The sequence below is a fragment of the Kockovaella imperatae genome (assembly GCF_002102565.1).
Source record: "Kockovaella imperatae strain NRRL Y-17943 chromosome Unknown BD324scaffold_1, whole genome shotgun sequence".
Taxonomy (NCBI): domain Eukaryota; kingdom Fungi; phylum Basidiomycota; class Tremellomycetes; order Tremellales; family Cuniculitremaceae; genus Kockovaella; species Kockovaella imperatae.
Window position 1 is genome coordinate 350,394 of NW_019028941.1, and position 14,566 is coordinate 364,959.

Here is a 14,566-nt window from a genome sequence, read left to right on the forward strand (position 1 = left end):
CTCCTCAACTGACCCGCTCACGTTCACGTCCTTCGCCTCGTATCCGACCGACAGGACCAAACTCACTGCTGTCAGACATGGCCACAACCTCTCTTCCTCCGTCAGCTCTGGGTCCTAATGGAAACAACAATCCTAGCGGACTGAGCTTGACCAGACCGGCCTTGAATCCAGGAGGAGGCGTCGACCCAATGGTCCTTGAAGATGCGATGAACAAGCTTGATTCACTACGTCTGACTCGGTCTCCATCTTCCACATCAGGTCATTCCCAGGTCACTTCGGGGGCTTCGTCACCCAGTGGAACGACCGGTAAAGCTGGTTTATTGGAGAGATTTGGCGGAGGAGACGCAAAATCTGGCATCCCCGGTAGTTCAGAGACTGTAGCGGCGACATTGGGGAGGAGTATACCTGGCACACCTCATTTTGGAGCACAAACAGAGCTGCTCAAGACTTTGGATGAAAGTACGAAGGTTATCAGGCAGAATGCCAACATTCCATCGAGAGCGTCCTCGGTGTCGGGCATTGGGGCAGTCGGTGCGTTTTCAAGCCCTTGGCATGTGAGTGATCGCTGATATGGCGCAGTGGAGAAGCCGGACTATTCAGAGGCCAAGATCGTGGTTGCAATGGTCAGTCCGGCGCGCGAATACTCTATTTGATGGCTAAGCTCTCTCTCAGGTCGGACTGCCTGCCAGAGGCAAATCATACCTCAGCAACAAGCTCATGAGATATCTGAGAGTGAGAGGCACTGAGCGAATACGTGACTGATCATCCGTCAGTGGCTTGAATACAACGTCGAAGTGTTCAATGTTGGTCAATTGCGGAGATCGAAAGCCAGAGCAGCGGCTCAATCGTGAGTGCATCTCTCAAACAGCACTGACGGAGCAGTGGAGGGGATAAAGCCGATCATACTGCTGTCTTCTTCAATCATTCTAACGAAGAGGGGAACAAGGCCAGGACACAGCTCGCATCTGAGAGTTTGGAAGCGCTGATCGCATGGCTCAAGGCAGAGGGCAATGTCGGTATCATGGGTGAGTTAGGACGGGCGAACGGAGGCTGATCTCGTTTAGATGCCACGAATAGCACATTTGAGCGGAGGTGAGCATTTTGTCCCGAACGCAAGTCTAACGTTCCAAGGGCCTTGATTAAGAATCGACTTGCTCGCGAACCCAAGCTCCAGCTATTGTTCGTCGAATCTTTGTGCAACGATCCAGCTGTCATCGCGACGAATATCGCTTTGAAAGTCCAATCGGGGGATCCAGACTACGCCAACATGTCTCGCGAGGAGGCTGAAAGAGATTTCAGATGGCGTATAGAGGAATACGAGCGGGTCTATCAATCGATCAACGAGCCGGATGTCAGCTTCTGCCGGATACTCAACGTCGGTTCTCAAGTCACTATCAATCGGATCGAAGGTTACCTTCAGAGTCGAATTGCATTTTACCTTATGAATCTCCATCTCAAGCCGCGAAGCATTTACCTGTCACGTGTAAGTGTAATGGCAGGCTGAAGATCAGAATCTGACATGAGTCGCAGCACGGAGAAAGCATGTACAACGTCGACGGGAAGATTGGAGGTGATTCAGATCTGTCTGAACGAGGCTGGGAATACGCAAGAGCACTACCAGACCTGGTGAAGAAGAATATTGGTGACCTGCCACTAGAGGTAAGCTAGGAATGCAGGGAGCGTTGCAGCTGACAACCTTCAGGTCTGGACGTCAACACTCCAAAGAACAATCCAAACCGGATCTTTCTTGCCGTTCGAGAAGAAGACTTGGAAGTCGTTGGACGAATTGGACGCAGGTGTCTGCGATGGCATGACTTACGAGGAGATTGAAGCCATGTACCCTGAAGACTACGAGGCTAGAGATGACGACAAGTTCAATTATCGATATCGCGGTGGAGAATCCTACCGAGACGTCGTTGTCCGACTCGAACCAGTCATCATGGAGCTTGAGCGACAGGAGAATATTCTGATCATTGCGCATCAGGTGGGTGGGAAGAGATGGATGAGACTGACGGGCTAGGCCATTCTAAGATGCTTGTATGCCTACTTTTTGGCTCTGCCACAGGAGGAGCTGCCGTACATCAAGGCGAGTGCTTGAATCAAGGGGAAGGACGCAATCTGACTAGATCCCCAGATCCCACTGCACACGTTGATCAAAATTACACCTATGGCATATGGATGTCATGAAGAACGATACCCTCTACCGATCGCAGCGGTCGACACCCATCGACCGAAACCCAACTCCGGCCACCGCAAGAACTCCATACCTTCTGGCGGATCCTCTGTCATGGGTCACGGCTCAGATAATCTCGAAGCGATCTCGCGCGCTACGGCGAACACTGCACGTGACTATTACGGCGACCTCTCAAGCCATCCAATGACGAATCAAGGGAGCGCAAGCAAGTTGGGAGAATTGACGACCTCGCCCAAACATGGCTCAGCCGAGGCGGTGGAGGCTGTCAGAAGGGCGTTGGAAAAAGATCAAGATCAGGGCAAGTTGAGCCCGAAAGTTGCTGTTGGATCCTTCAGGGGCCAGCAATGAATCGTTTTCGGCTGCCTGGAATGAGGATTGTCGAGGTTGCCAGTATAGCGTACATTGTATGGTCGATAAAGATCAGCCTGGCTCGCGCATAATGATTTGACATCGTGTTAGTCGCGGTTTAATCGGTTGCATCGGAACTTGGCGATAAAAGCAATACCGAGCTCGCGTTCGGGTTGAGCCGATACAGATCTGCCTTCTCGTCTGATTTTATTTTTGGGTGTCTTGCTCTGTATCCATGCACGCCTTACGTGTATCTGAACCACCTTGTTTGTCGTCACTCGCCTCAACGTCATGTCCAGACCGCCGGAAGAGGTCGGAAGAAGAGAGTCAAATTCGATAATATGTGTTGACTATGGCCATATCCGAAATCATTTTTGTCCAGATTCGAAATTACATGAGCAGCTCAGCTCCGGCCATGGGTGAAATTGATCCGTATGCCACCATGCACATGTGTCGTTCGCTTGACTATCCACGGGCCTCCATGTCTATGCATATTGTCTGATGCGGAGCCTGGGATATCCTCTCAGCTCCTCCTTTTTTCGGTTTTCTACGGTCCTCTAAACTTAAAGCCGATCTAATCCGATTGGCGGGGCATGGAAAGTCATTTTCCGCTCTTCCTTGGCTTTGAGACCGACGCGAGACTCGGAATCATACGGACCATGGGCCAATACATATACATATATAGGTAGGTCCATGGAGTCATTGTTCTTTTCATGCACATCCTTCCTGTCTCCTCTCTCGCACACACACATACACATATACATAGACTTGCATTGCGATCAAGCATCCCTACATACACAGTGAGTCACCCGCTCGCGTCGCTTATTTTCGCTCTCGCGGCCCCACGCATATTTATTACGTGCCCCCCCGGTTACGGTTCTCATTCCCGGCCGGAACATCATTACACCCCATTCAACCCACCTGCATTTTGCGGCTGGGCTACCTTTTACATTCCAATCCTATACTAGACCATTGCCTCCCCTCACATCTTGTTCACTCACTGCATCCTGCCCACCACACATCGCGAGAGTTGCTAATCTGCTCCTACATCAGCCTTTCAGTTTCAAATTTCGTAAACTTCCACCATGGCTCCCCACAGACACCACCACGATGAATTCGAAGCCAACCCGTTATTGGGCAAGGAGATGAAGTATTTCTCCCAAGCTGGATTCGATCTCGACAGAGTCCATATCAAGGTGAGTAGCTCAGCGGGCCAATGCCCAAACAGGGGAGCGCTGCTAACGTCACCTTCCCAGCGCAACGCTCCCATCGCCTCACTGTATGAAGATGCCATCCTCAACGAGGGAGCTGTCATCTCCTCCACTGGTGCTTTGATCAACTTTTCAGGCAAGAAGACTGGAAGGTCACCAAAAGACAAACGTATCGTCTACGAGGATGGAAGCAAAGATGAGATCTGGTGGGGTCCCGTCAACATCAAGATGGAGTGAGTGGTCGTGTGACCGGCGGTGAGGATTTTTCAGTCCTGACGCTCGCCCCGTGTAGCGAACACACTTTTGAGATCAATCGTGAACGTGCTATCGACTATTTGAACACTCGTGAAAACGTCTACGTGTTTGACGGATTCGCTGGATGGGACCCCAAGTACAGAATCAAGGTCCGAGTCATTGCCTCGAGAGCCTACCACGCCTTGTTCATGGTGAGTCACCTCCTCACGCTACCCAATCCCAATATGAATGCTTATCTCGTCGCAACAGCACAACATGCTCATCCGACCGACTCCTCAAGAACTGGCAGACTTCGGCGAGCCCGACTTCATCATCTACAACGCTGGTCAATTCCCCGCCAACCGATTCACAACCGGTATGACATCCTCCACTTCCGTCGAAATCAACTTTAAGCGTATGGAAATGGTCATCCTCGGTACCGAATACGCTGGAGAGATGAAGAAGGGAATCTTCAGTGTCATGCACTACTTGCAACCCGTCAAGTTTGGTCAGCTCTCTCTGCACTCGTCTGCCAACCAAGCCAAGGGGGACGATGGAGACGTCTCGCTCTTCTTTGGTCTCAGTGGTACCGGAAAGACTACACTGTCTGCCGATCCCAACCGAATGTTGATCGGGGATGACGAGCACGTCTGGAGTGATACTGGAGTCTTCAACATTGAAGGAGGTTGCTACGCCAAGTGCATCAACTTGTCCGCTGAGAAGGTGAGCGCTGGACGCTTGATCCAAGCAGCACTCTCGCTGACTTGATCTTCTAGGAGCCCGAAATCTTCAACGCCATCCGATTCGGATCCATCCTCGAAAACGTCGTCTACAACCCCGCGGATCGAGTTCCCGACTACGACGATGTCTCTATCACTGAGAACACACGATGCGCCTACCCTATCGAATTCATTCAAAACGCCAAGATTCCCTGTATCGCCAACCGACAGCCTTCTAATATCATCATGCTCTGCTGCGATGCTTTCGGAGTCTTACCACCTGTCTCTCGCTTGACACCCGATCAAGCTTCTTACCACTTTGTCGCTGGCTACACTTCAAAGACACCAGGTACCGAAGATGGAGTTGTTGAGCCTTCGCCCACTTTCTCGACCTGCTACGGTCAACCGTTCATCGTCCTTCACCCAGGTCGATACGCTCGGATGCTCGCTGAAAAGATGGAATCCTCAAATGCCAACTGTTGGCTCATCAACACAGGTTGGACCGGCGGAAAATTCGGTACCGGCAAGAGATGTCCTCTCAAATACACTCGTGCCATTGTCGATGCCATCCACAATGGATCCCTCGCCAAAGCCGAATACGAGACTTTCCCAGTCTTCAACCTCTCCATCCCGAAAGCCGTCGAGGGTGTCCCTTCAGACATTTTACACCCTGCCAAAGTCTGGCCTAGCCAAGACGCTTTCGACGCAGAGCTCAAAAAGCTCGGAGAAATGTTCCAGAAGGCGTACACAAAGTACGAGGCGGACATCGACCCCAAAGTCAAGCTTGCGGGTCCAGTCTTCTAAGGGATACCATACTCAAAAACGCACATACTGTCTGTAAAATCTTAGGTTTTCCTCTCATTAACGGGCAAATTAGTTGTCTTATGCCTGTAGTCATCAAACGCTCTTGCATGTATTTCGTACGTGATGAAGAAAAGACACAGCATACATGTTGGAGATCGCCAACCCATCGCGGAACTGACTACCTTTTGGCTTTCTTCCTCTTCTCGATAGAAGCTCTCAACTTGATCTGCTTGTCCCTCAATGACGCCTTCTTCTTCTGCATCATAGAATTGGAGCTAGTGACAGAATCAGTAATCTCGAGCCGAGACGGGGGACCGCTCCCACTCACTGCAAAGCCATCATGATTGGCTTGTTTCGCTTCTTCTGAGCATTCGTCGAACTACTCTCCTTCTCCTTCATCTTCTTACCCTTCAAACTTCCAAACTTGTCCCGACCTTCTCTACCCTTTCGGATCGACTCCATTCGCTCTTCGTAATCTTGCTTTTGACGCTTTCTCGGTCCGAGAATATCAGCTTCCTCCAAGAATCGATCGGCCTGGTCATCGCCTGACGTGTGTTTCTTGGACGCTTCGAGAGCCGCCAGCTTGCGCTTGGCGGAGGATGAGGATGTGGACGTGACGAGATCTTTCGCCGCTTTGAGTCGTAGCTCGTTGAGCAAGGCAAAGTCTGCAGGCGTCAGGATCTTGACACAGAAGTCAGCTATCGTCCGAAGCGAGACAACTCCAACTTGCCTTCTGCTGAGCCAGGAGAGATAGCTTCTTCGTAGCTCCGGACACGTCTGTAGTAGCCATCGACACCATTGACTTGGAATCATCCACGTCGTCCATATCCACATCCTCCGCTTCCGCGACCTTGTCAACCGTCTTCCCCTTGCCCTTCTTGGACGCCTTTCTCTTTTCTCGCTCCTCATCCTCACTATCACTGACTTCAAAGTCATCTTCGCCAGATGACACATCCTCCCATCCACTTGAGTCTGAGCTCTCAGACTCCCGCTCCCAGTCCGACCAGCCACCTTCATCGTCTTCGTCGATGGACAATTCGTCACCTGAGTCGACGGGCTCGTCAGGGTTCGCCTCGCGTCTCATAGCATTGAGGTGATCTTCAAGCAGCTGAATACAGAGTCAGTACCTGAGATCGCTTTGCGGTCTCCGCGACTCACCTCGAGACCTTCAATGCCCTGAGATACAGGTTTGGTGTGGCCATATTCAGGTACTTGACCGCTGTTCTCGCCCATGGTAGCAGCTTTACCCTGTAGTGCGTGAGCTCAGAGCGAGGATGAAGTGACACGAGGCTCACTCGTTCTCGCTTCTTCAGCATGCCAGGATTGACCTCTCTAAACAGCTGCAGCAGTCCTCGACTGGCGGTGATGACGCCCTTGTCTTTGCTCTTCCGGTACTCGATTAGGTCTTCCAAAAGATCTTCCTCCATACACCAAGGCTGTCTCCTGCACACCTCTCGAATAGAGTTGAGACCCGCAGCGATGACTTCAGCTCCGACTCCTGGATGAACAAATTCCTGAGCAATCTTTCGAATGACCGGCGTGAGGACGTCTGGCGGTGTGAGCTCGTGTACTGATTGTGCGAGAGCCACGAGAATAGTCGTCACTTGGAGCTGGTGATATGTCATATACCTGACAAAGGTATCAGCTGCTATCCATCACGAAAATGAGTCGCAGCTCACTTGATGATGTAGGTGTAGAAACCCAGAATGCACAATTTGTGAGCTCCCATGACTCGCGAGAGAAGCTGCATGATCAAAACCTTGTGCTCAAGCGAGTACTGTTTATCTGTTGGGGTGGGCGAAGTCAGTCGAGCCCGACTTGCGACAAGTTGGTTCGCGTGCTCACCATGTTTGTGAAGATTGTCATATAGCTTCTCTCCGAATGTCTGAGGATCATGCAACAGCTCTAATGCTGGAAAGTTTGCAGATGTGCTTTGAGCAGCGTTCTTCCGTTTCTGTCGACAATGTCAGCGATGACGACAAACCAAATCAACAGGTCTGTTGGCACTAACCTTCTTCTCGTCCTTCTTTGCTAGCGCCAGTTGCTTCTCCTTCTTTCTACTGCCTTTACCAACCGTCGATCGATGTTCCAGCTTCCTGACGTCTTTCCTCGCGTCTTTGATGGCTTCTTCGTCGTCTGAGTCCTCTTCATCCGCATCATGCTCTGACCCAAGGAAGAAATGCATCGCAGCTGACTGGACCTTCGTATTCGGGTGGAAGGCGGCCAGAGCGACGATGGAAACGGTCTTTGCGTCGTTCCTATTGGTATGGTCAGCCTATCACCGTTTTATGACTTTAGCCTCACCAGACGCCCTTCTTCCAGAGCTCGCGGACCATCATCACTGCCCACATTGCTTCGCCTCCCTTCTCCTTATTGGCTTTTCCTTTTCCTTTATCGCCGACAACTTCTGCTCCCATTCCGCTCTCCACCATTCCGAAAAGCAAGCTTTGAACGACTCGATTGAGTCTATGGTTTTTTGCCTTTTGATTGGACGTCTTCAGGTCCGTGAGGATGGTATGGCGAATCAATGAGCGAAGAGAGGAAGGAACATGAGCCAGGAGTGGAAGCAGGATTTGCAAAAGCCTGACAACATTGTTCAGCGTGGGGCTTCGAGTCGAGTCTGAAGGCTGGGCTTCCTCGACTCACTGAATCGAGTCGATCACCTCCTTGTTCCGCAACATGATGAGATTCTTGACAGCCGTCTCCCTCAGATCCCCTCGCACGGCGGTGCCACCCGTTCCACTACCCAACAAAATCCCCTTGAGCTGTTCAGGCAATTCCTTCGTCTCCTCCGGATAACATTGAGCGACTTGCGACACAAATGTCACGAGGTTGGCGAACTGTTCATCTGACTTGTCGTTGTTCACCTGATTTGAGGAAGTTGAAATAGAGTGCAAGCGTAAAAGTGAGAGATAGTGGTTATATTGCGACAAGAACTCTTCCTTATATCCTTTTGGATCTCGCTGCAACAAATTTTCAACAACATGATACTCGAATGGGCCGTCGGGAGGGACATACCTTGATCAGATTTTGTAATTGGGGCAAGTTCGAAGTGAGGAGTATACCTCGCGAATTGCGCTGCTTGACCATCTCACCTGAGCTCGATACTGGAGCAATGAATGCCAGTGATTGATGTCTTTAAACGAGCAGTTGAAAGATTTTTCCAAACCGAATGCGATCGACGGAGGAAAAATCTTCCGAGTGGCGAATCCAGTCTTTGAGTTTGCTTTTCCGCGACAGAATAGACTTCATCATGATCTCGGACATGCAGGGGAGACTAGCTACATATACGACATCCCTCCGGTGAACAACAAGACCTCTTGCGCTGAAATGCCACGCATGAGCCTCCGCTTGCTCCTACCAGTCCTTGACAATGTCCCAAACTCTCTCAATCTTCACCGGATCCAAGTGCCACTCTCCTGCGCCAAAGCCTAAATCCTGGGCCATAATCGATCTACTGTCTTTAGGATACGGTATGATACCGCTACCTGTGAGGTGCACTTCTTTGAGTCCCGGGACGGCCTTGTGGAGCCTTAATACAGTCTCGTTGTTGATACCGGATGCCGGGCATATGATGGGACCATTGACGGAAGATGAGTGCGAGATGAGACCGGATAGCTCCACTGCGCCATCCATGACCGTCTTTCCGTGCCCACTGATGTTGAGTCAGCACATTCCTGTCTCTGGGTACTAAAGGTGCTTTGACTCTGCCCACCTGGTCAAAAGCCGTGTGATGCCACCTATACGCTGCAGTGTATCGAGACCTAAGACGTCAGGTCTGCCTAAGCACCCCTCCAGTCAAGCCTCACTGGAAGAGAAATCGCCTGTAGAGATGTCAAAAGCACGGTGAAATGTCACTGGAGATTACGGGCATGAGTGACAGGCCTAATGAAGGACATGTACGAGACCAACCATCCAAGGGCCTCGCAGCAGCCACCAGCCTGAGAACGCAGCATGAGTATGAAGGTATCTCTTTCAGGGCTCTTTCACCCACTGCTTAGTGACCTTCTCGTCAATCGCTCCGTCTTCCGTCAAGCAGCCGAACACGACGCCCCGTACACCTTCGGCTTTGAAAGCTTTGATGTCTTCTATCATGGTATTGATCTCCTCAGGGGTATATATGAATGAGCCAGTACGTGGACGGACCATGACCTGGAGTTACACTCAGTGTCATCCTGTTTCGGAGGAGAGCCAGAGGACTCGCCATGATGCGAGAAGACTCTATGATATTCTTAATTTGTCTGACGAGCCCGATTGTTGGTGTCAGACCACCCCCTTTGGAGAGTGAGGATTAGCTAGGCACAGCCATGATGGAAGATGGTCGCACCATATACTAGACTACCACATAGCTCTATGCGATTCTGGCCCTGATTCACGATGTGAGCGATCCTGAAAAAGAAAGGGCGGTAAGCTTCGCGTTCCAAATCATGGGCATCCAGCATCCAACAGATCCCACTTCTTGGCCGAGTCCACCGAATCTAAGCAAACCTCCATCGCCAGCATTGTGCCGCTTTAGCTTGTGTCCAGGTCCGGATAACTTCAGAAGACCGACGATCCTGCTCCGACTCTCTTACTCTCTTGTTATGCTTGTAAGCCAATGGACGAGATAAGCAAGGGAGAGGGGATCTTGCTTTTGCCCGATATTTCGGGTCAGTTCAACCGGACAACAACCGTTCCACTGGAAATATCGTTCCAAGCATGGTTGCTCGACTCGACATCCCGCCCTTGTCATGAGCGGCGTATGGATCGAGAGACAATGATCAGGAGCCCGAGGATAGGACAGGTGAACCGAAGATGACCAAATTACCTTTGGTGAGGCTGCCGCCGAACGCGACCATCCATCGCCTGGGCACGGCATCAACGGCTCGTAAGGAACTCGCTCTCTTGCGGTTCCCGCCAGCAGGATGGACTATCGACAGGGACACGACACCAGCTCGAGGTTGGGCTATAGTGGGAGACTCGGAGGGCAGGCGATTGGCCGTTGAGGTGAGCCCTCGATCTAACAAGCGTTGACGCCACGCCCCCTTTGTACAGACTCTCCTCAGTCGACATCGTATTCATCCTATCACATCTCCTCCTGGGCCATTCCCATACATCACTCACATCAGCACACCTCCAAGTCCGTTCTCAAATGAGAATGTGTTCAACACCTCAAAGCCCGTTCGACACCTTTCATTCGCTCGTCCGCCTACAACGGGTGAATTTACGGATTTCACAGCTCGATATGGAGCCCTTCAAGAGGACGACAAAATCACTTTCAGGCAGACTCTCTCTTCCTTAGATCCTACGCCCCCTCCCGATGCTATCGAATCTGTCTCCAAAAAGATGCAAATCGATCACCTTCTGGATCTGCCGTCTGTGTCGTTGTCCTCAGGCCAAACTCGGAGAGCTAGGATAGCGGCGGCATTGTTGACGAAACCCGTTTTGCTCATTTTTGAGGATCCAATGTCTGGCTTGGATGTGAACTCGAGGGATCAAGTGTCAGCCATCCTAGGTGAAATCAACGCGAAATGTGATCCGGCGATCGTGCTCGTGCTCAGGGGCAAGACGGGCGATATACCAGCGTGGGTCACCGACATCTGCGAGATTCGGGATGGAAATGTGTGGATTGGATCTAGAGAGGTCTGGGAGCAGGAGAAGGCGGCCAGTATAGGCTCTGACATTCATCAGAGCTCACCTGAGGTGATCGAATCATCGAGTCCGCCATCGGCCAATGAGGCCATTGAGCCTGTCGTTGCGATGAGCAGAGTCTCTATATCCTACGGGGAGGGTAGCCGACCTGTGAGCTGAGACTTCCTTCGAGGAGACAAACAGTGCTCAAAAAACATATTTCAGGTCCTCAAAGATATCTCATGGAGCATCTTACCTGGAGAGAAATGGCATCTCCAAGGATCAAACGGCAAGGCTAATCACTCTGTATCAGACTGACCGTCCCCAGGCTCAGGCAAGACTACTCTCCTGTCCCTTGTTCTAGGGCATCATCCTCGATCCTTTAGTCTGCCAGCTGAATCTCTCACACTGTTCTCCAAACCACGACGGATGACGCCGACCCCGATTCTTCGGACCATGATCGGTCACACGTCCCCCGAGATCTATGCTGCGTTCCCAAGAGGAATGGGTCTCACAGCTACTGAGGCAGTCGGATCAGGATTTGAAGGCGTATTCTCCAGGAGGCAGCTGAACGCTGAGCAGAAAGAGCGCGTCAGGTCTCTCCTGGGGCGCTTCATAAAGCAGTTCACCCCAACCCGCTATGATACAGGCTCGACAGCTGAAGCAGAAAGCGTCACCTCGATCGGTCGACGACCTTTCGCACACTTCACGGCGCCTCAACAAGCCCTTCTGCTCTTCCTCAGAGCAGTGGTCTCTCGACCCAAGTTGTTGGTCCTCGACGAGCCAAGTCAAGGTCTGGATGAAGTGACTTGGGATCAATGTTGCCAATTATTGGAGGCGGAATGGAAGGAGATGCCTGAGCAGGCTGTCATCGTTGTCAGCCACTACGACGATGAGGTAAGTCACGACTCCTCCCAACATCATCATCAGCATTCAGCTCATCCATCATCCCCAGGTCCCGTGGTCCAAAAGTCGTGGTCGCGTATTGAAGCTAGCAGATGGTCACGCCACGCTGTCATGAAGCCGAGCTTTCGGCCGGGAGCAGATATAATTTATTTATGATCTATTACCTAATGGGTTCACCACGTGGCTTCCAGAAATGGCCCTCGGCCAGCCTACGTTGTTTAAATGCCTAGTCGTCCCATTAGATTCGATAGACACTCAACATCATCATCATCCATCCAAAGCATTGCTACCTTTGTACTTGTTACATGAACATTGGATAGGTGAATAGCGACGGGTCATCTAAGTCAGGATAATAACGGCTGGAAGCCCGTGCTGGCTCACGCAGAGAGAATTGGCCACCCGTGTATATATCGAGACAGCTGGGGAGCACTGTTGATTCACCATCTCGGCACACACGTTTGACGGACATTTCAAGCTATTGGATGATCTGAACCGGTCAACGTATTCATCCACACCACGCCCAGACATGTCTGAGCCGTTCTCATCCGCTCCTCCTTCCTATACATCTTCCCCCCGCTTGGCTGGTTACGCTCAACCTTCTATTCCTGGACACGCATCGCCCCCTCGATTTCGACAACGCAAGTCTACCACCATTGTTCAGATCTCGTCATCTAGCTCATCAGGGGCATCATCTGATGATGGGAGTCTAGCCGATCAAAGTCAAGACAACGGCTTTGCGTACACTTCATCCACCTCGAAACCCACTTCACCCGCCAAGACTGAGGCGTCATTACCACCTACCCGATCGGATACCCGTCAGAATCTCTTAACCGACACCCTCATGAAACATGCGAGGCACTCTTCCATCGATCGCAGGACTTCCGATGACTCCAGTGTTGCCGAAGAGGGCGAGATTGCTTCGGAAACAACCTCACTCCTAGGTCAAGCAGACAAAGCCAAATGGTACCGAGGTCCTTACGCCGAAGCCACCGTCAAATTCACTGCTCTCTTCGTGGTCTTCACTGCATTCGTAGCCATCACCTTCTACCTCTGTCTGCCCAGGCTAGAACCGTGAGTCTCCGATCGCAGGCCAATATGTACTTACAACCAACCCTTCGTCAGAGAGGACCGAGCGATACTGAAAATCCCTCACTCCTTTGCGGATCTACAGGCACTCAAGTGGGCCTTCTTGGGCATTGTCAACCGGAATCACTTAGCTGACCTTTCCCGTAGTGCAATGTTCCAAAAATACAAACGAGGCTATCCTCTGCGTATTCTGACATGTGGCATAGTCACCTATCTGTTGTGAGTCACAGTGGCCATGGCCTCAGCACATGCTAAGCCTGCCTTAGCGTCCAAACATTCTCCCTTCCTGGGTCGATGTACATTGCGATCGTCTTTGGAGCAGCCTACGGTATCGGTCAGGGTCTGATTCTGGCCTGCATCGTGAGCAAACCCTGAAAAAGAAACGTGCCAGTATCATGACGCCCTATTCCAGTGCGAGTCGGTCGGCTCAGTCCTATGTTACCTTCTTTCCGCTGTCCTCGCACCTCCCCTCCTCATGCTGCCTTTCTATCGATCCAGAGTGGCCGTTTTCCGTGCCAAACTGATGGGAGATGCGACTAAGGGCCAGACTGTCTCGACCATGGACATCTTTGCGTTCCTCCTCGTTCTCAGAATCTCGCCTTTCCCACCTCACGGCATTACCAATCTCGTGTGCCCTCATCTCGGCATCGGTCTCGGTCTCTTCTGGCTGAGTTGTTTCATTGGTGAGCAGGGATCGCCCATGTCTAGATGAACAATCTGACATTTCGTAGGCATCGCTCCTATGTCCCTCATCCACGTTACAATCGGGTCTTCTCTTGACTCAATGACATCAGCAGCGGACTTCCATATCCTGTCGGTCAGGAACATTCTCGGTATGATCGCAGTCGCCGTTGCGATTCTCATTCCTGTCGGTTTGAAGCGGATCTTCAAGAAGGATCTCGGTGACATGGAAGAGACCGCCGAGGCTTTAGAAGAGGCTATGATTGAAGGCGAAGCTGTGGCTGACCCTCTGCCGGAGGACGCTGTCACGAGGCGATATCAAGCTGTTGATTCGGGCGTCGTTCTGGCTGGACCTAGCCCGGGTGACCCCAATCTGGACACCGGTGTCCCGGCTCCGAAGAACAAAGGAAAGGGAAGAGCAGTCGAGATCATTCCGGACATTGTTGAGGAAGATGAGGATGAAGAAGACAGCACGATGTTCAAGCCAAGGCCGACTTCCGCCTTCACGGGTCTCAACGACAAGAAGAATGCTGCTAGATTCACCAACTACGGGGCTGTTGATAGGATTCCTCAAGTCGCTAGACATCAACCGGAAGGTGATAGGACGTGGACCTTGACTCGATGACCGATATCCAAGTCGTTGTATCTGTATTTTGCGCATCATCTTAAGAAGCATCTCTATGTGATCGTCACTGTATGTCATAAGCCCTGTAGTAAATTAAGGTGTGGTTCTCTCCACAACAATATTAATAAATCAAAGTGGAAACCCTGAT

The 14,566-nt window shown here is 51.4% G+C and overlaps 6 protein-coding genes across 6 annotated transcripts; 4 read left to right on the forward strand and 2 right to left on the reverse strand.

Moving 5' to 3' along the window:
* Window positions 1-77: 77 nt before the first annotated feature.
* On the forward strand, window positions 78-2,542 carry BD324DRAFT_575120 (6-phosphofructo-2-kinase/fructose-2,6-bisphosphatase bifunctional enzyme; the record flags this gene model as incomplete). Its single annotated transcript, XM_022013106.1, has 11 exons — window positions 78-531; window positions 580-623; window positions 673-732; window positions 774-847; window positions 883-1,025; window positions 1,065-1,092; window positions 1,132-1,483; window positions 1,531-1,659; window positions 1,703-1,984; window positions 2,021-2,090; window positions 2,127-2,542. 11 exons carry the CDS (start codon window positions 78-80, stop codon window positions 2,540-2,542), a joined length of 2,052 nt encoding a protein of 683 aa, XP_021874273.1.
* Window positions 2,543-3,136: 594 nt separating this feature from the next.
* Window positions 3,137-5,643, forward strand: BD324DRAFT_611439 (phosphoenolpyruvate carboxykinase). Its single transcript, XM_022014268.1, has 5 exons — window positions 3,137-3,738; window positions 3,799-3,986; window positions 4,046-4,199; window positions 4,258-4,710; window positions 4,764-5,643. Exons 1-5 carry the CDS (start codon window positions 3,628-3,630, stop codon window positions 5,508-5,510), a joined length of 1,653 nt encoding a protein of 550 aa, XP_021874274.1. The 5' UTR covers window positions 3,137-3,627; the 3' UTR covers window positions 5,511-5,643.
* On the reverse strand, window positions 5,644-8,650 carry BD324DRAFT_611443 (SDA1-domain-containing protein). The gene is made up of 11 exons (XM_022014269.1): window positions 8,529-8,650; window positions 8,157-8,473; window positions 7,815-8,093; window positions 7,522-7,768; window positions 7,356-7,464; window positions 7,190-7,295; window positions 6,806-7,139; window positions 6,669-6,758; window positions 6,241-6,618; window positions 5,839-6,191; window positions 5,644-5,785 (listed from the first exon to the last, which is right to left on the reverse strand). The coding sequence occupies exons 1-11, from the start codon at window positions 8,598-8,600 to the stop codon at window positions 5,689-5,691; spliced, it is 2,382 nt and encodes a 793-aa protein (XP_021874275.1). The 5' UTR covers window positions 8,601-8,650; the 3' UTR covers window positions 5,644-5,688.
* An 87-nt stretch (window positions 8,651-8,737) lies between these two features.
* Window positions 8,738-10,128, reverse strand: BD324DRAFT_10556 (CutC family-domain-containing protein). The gene is made up of 7 exons (XM_022011920.1): window positions 9,838-10,128; window positions 9,715-9,785; window positions 9,505-9,662; window positions 9,423-9,451; window positions 9,335-9,367; window positions 9,226-9,274; window positions 8,738-9,165 (listed from the first exon to the last, which is right to left on the reverse strand). Exons 1-7 carry the CDS (start codon window positions 9,950-9,952, stop codon window positions 8,868-8,870), a joined length of 753 nt encoding a protein of 250 aa, XP_021874276.1. The 5' UTR covers window positions 9,953-10,128; the 3' UTR covers window positions 8,738-8,867.
* Window positions 10,129-10,304: 176 nt separating this feature from the next.
* On the forward strand, window positions 10,305-12,141 carry BD324DRAFT_640533 (P-loop containing nucleoside triphosphate hydrolase protein; the record flags this gene model as incomplete). The annotated part of the gene is made up of 5 exons (XM_022017353.1): window positions 10,305-10,496; window positions 10,545-11,291; window positions 11,346-11,409; window positions 11,449-12,017; window positions 12,076-12,141. The coding sequence occupies 5 exons, from the start codon at window positions 10,305-10,307 to the stop codon at window positions 12,139-12,141; spliced, it is 1,638 nt and encodes a 545-aa protein (XP_021874277.1).
* A 146-nt stretch (window positions 12,142-12,287) lies between these two features.
* BD324DRAFT_611478 (hypothetical protein) lies at window positions 12,288-14,558 on the forward strand. Its single transcript, XM_022014270.1, has 6 exons — window positions 12,288-13,097; window positions 13,149-13,205; window positions 13,260-13,331; window positions 13,379-13,472; window positions 13,525-13,795; window positions 13,844-14,558. Exons 1-6 carry the CDS (start codon window positions 12,553-12,555, stop codon window positions 14,416-14,418), a joined length of 1,614 nt encoding a protein of 537 aa, XP_021874278.1. The 5' UTR covers window positions 12,288-12,552; the 3' UTR covers window positions 14,419-14,558.
* Window positions 14,559-14,566: the final 8 nt, after the last annotated feature.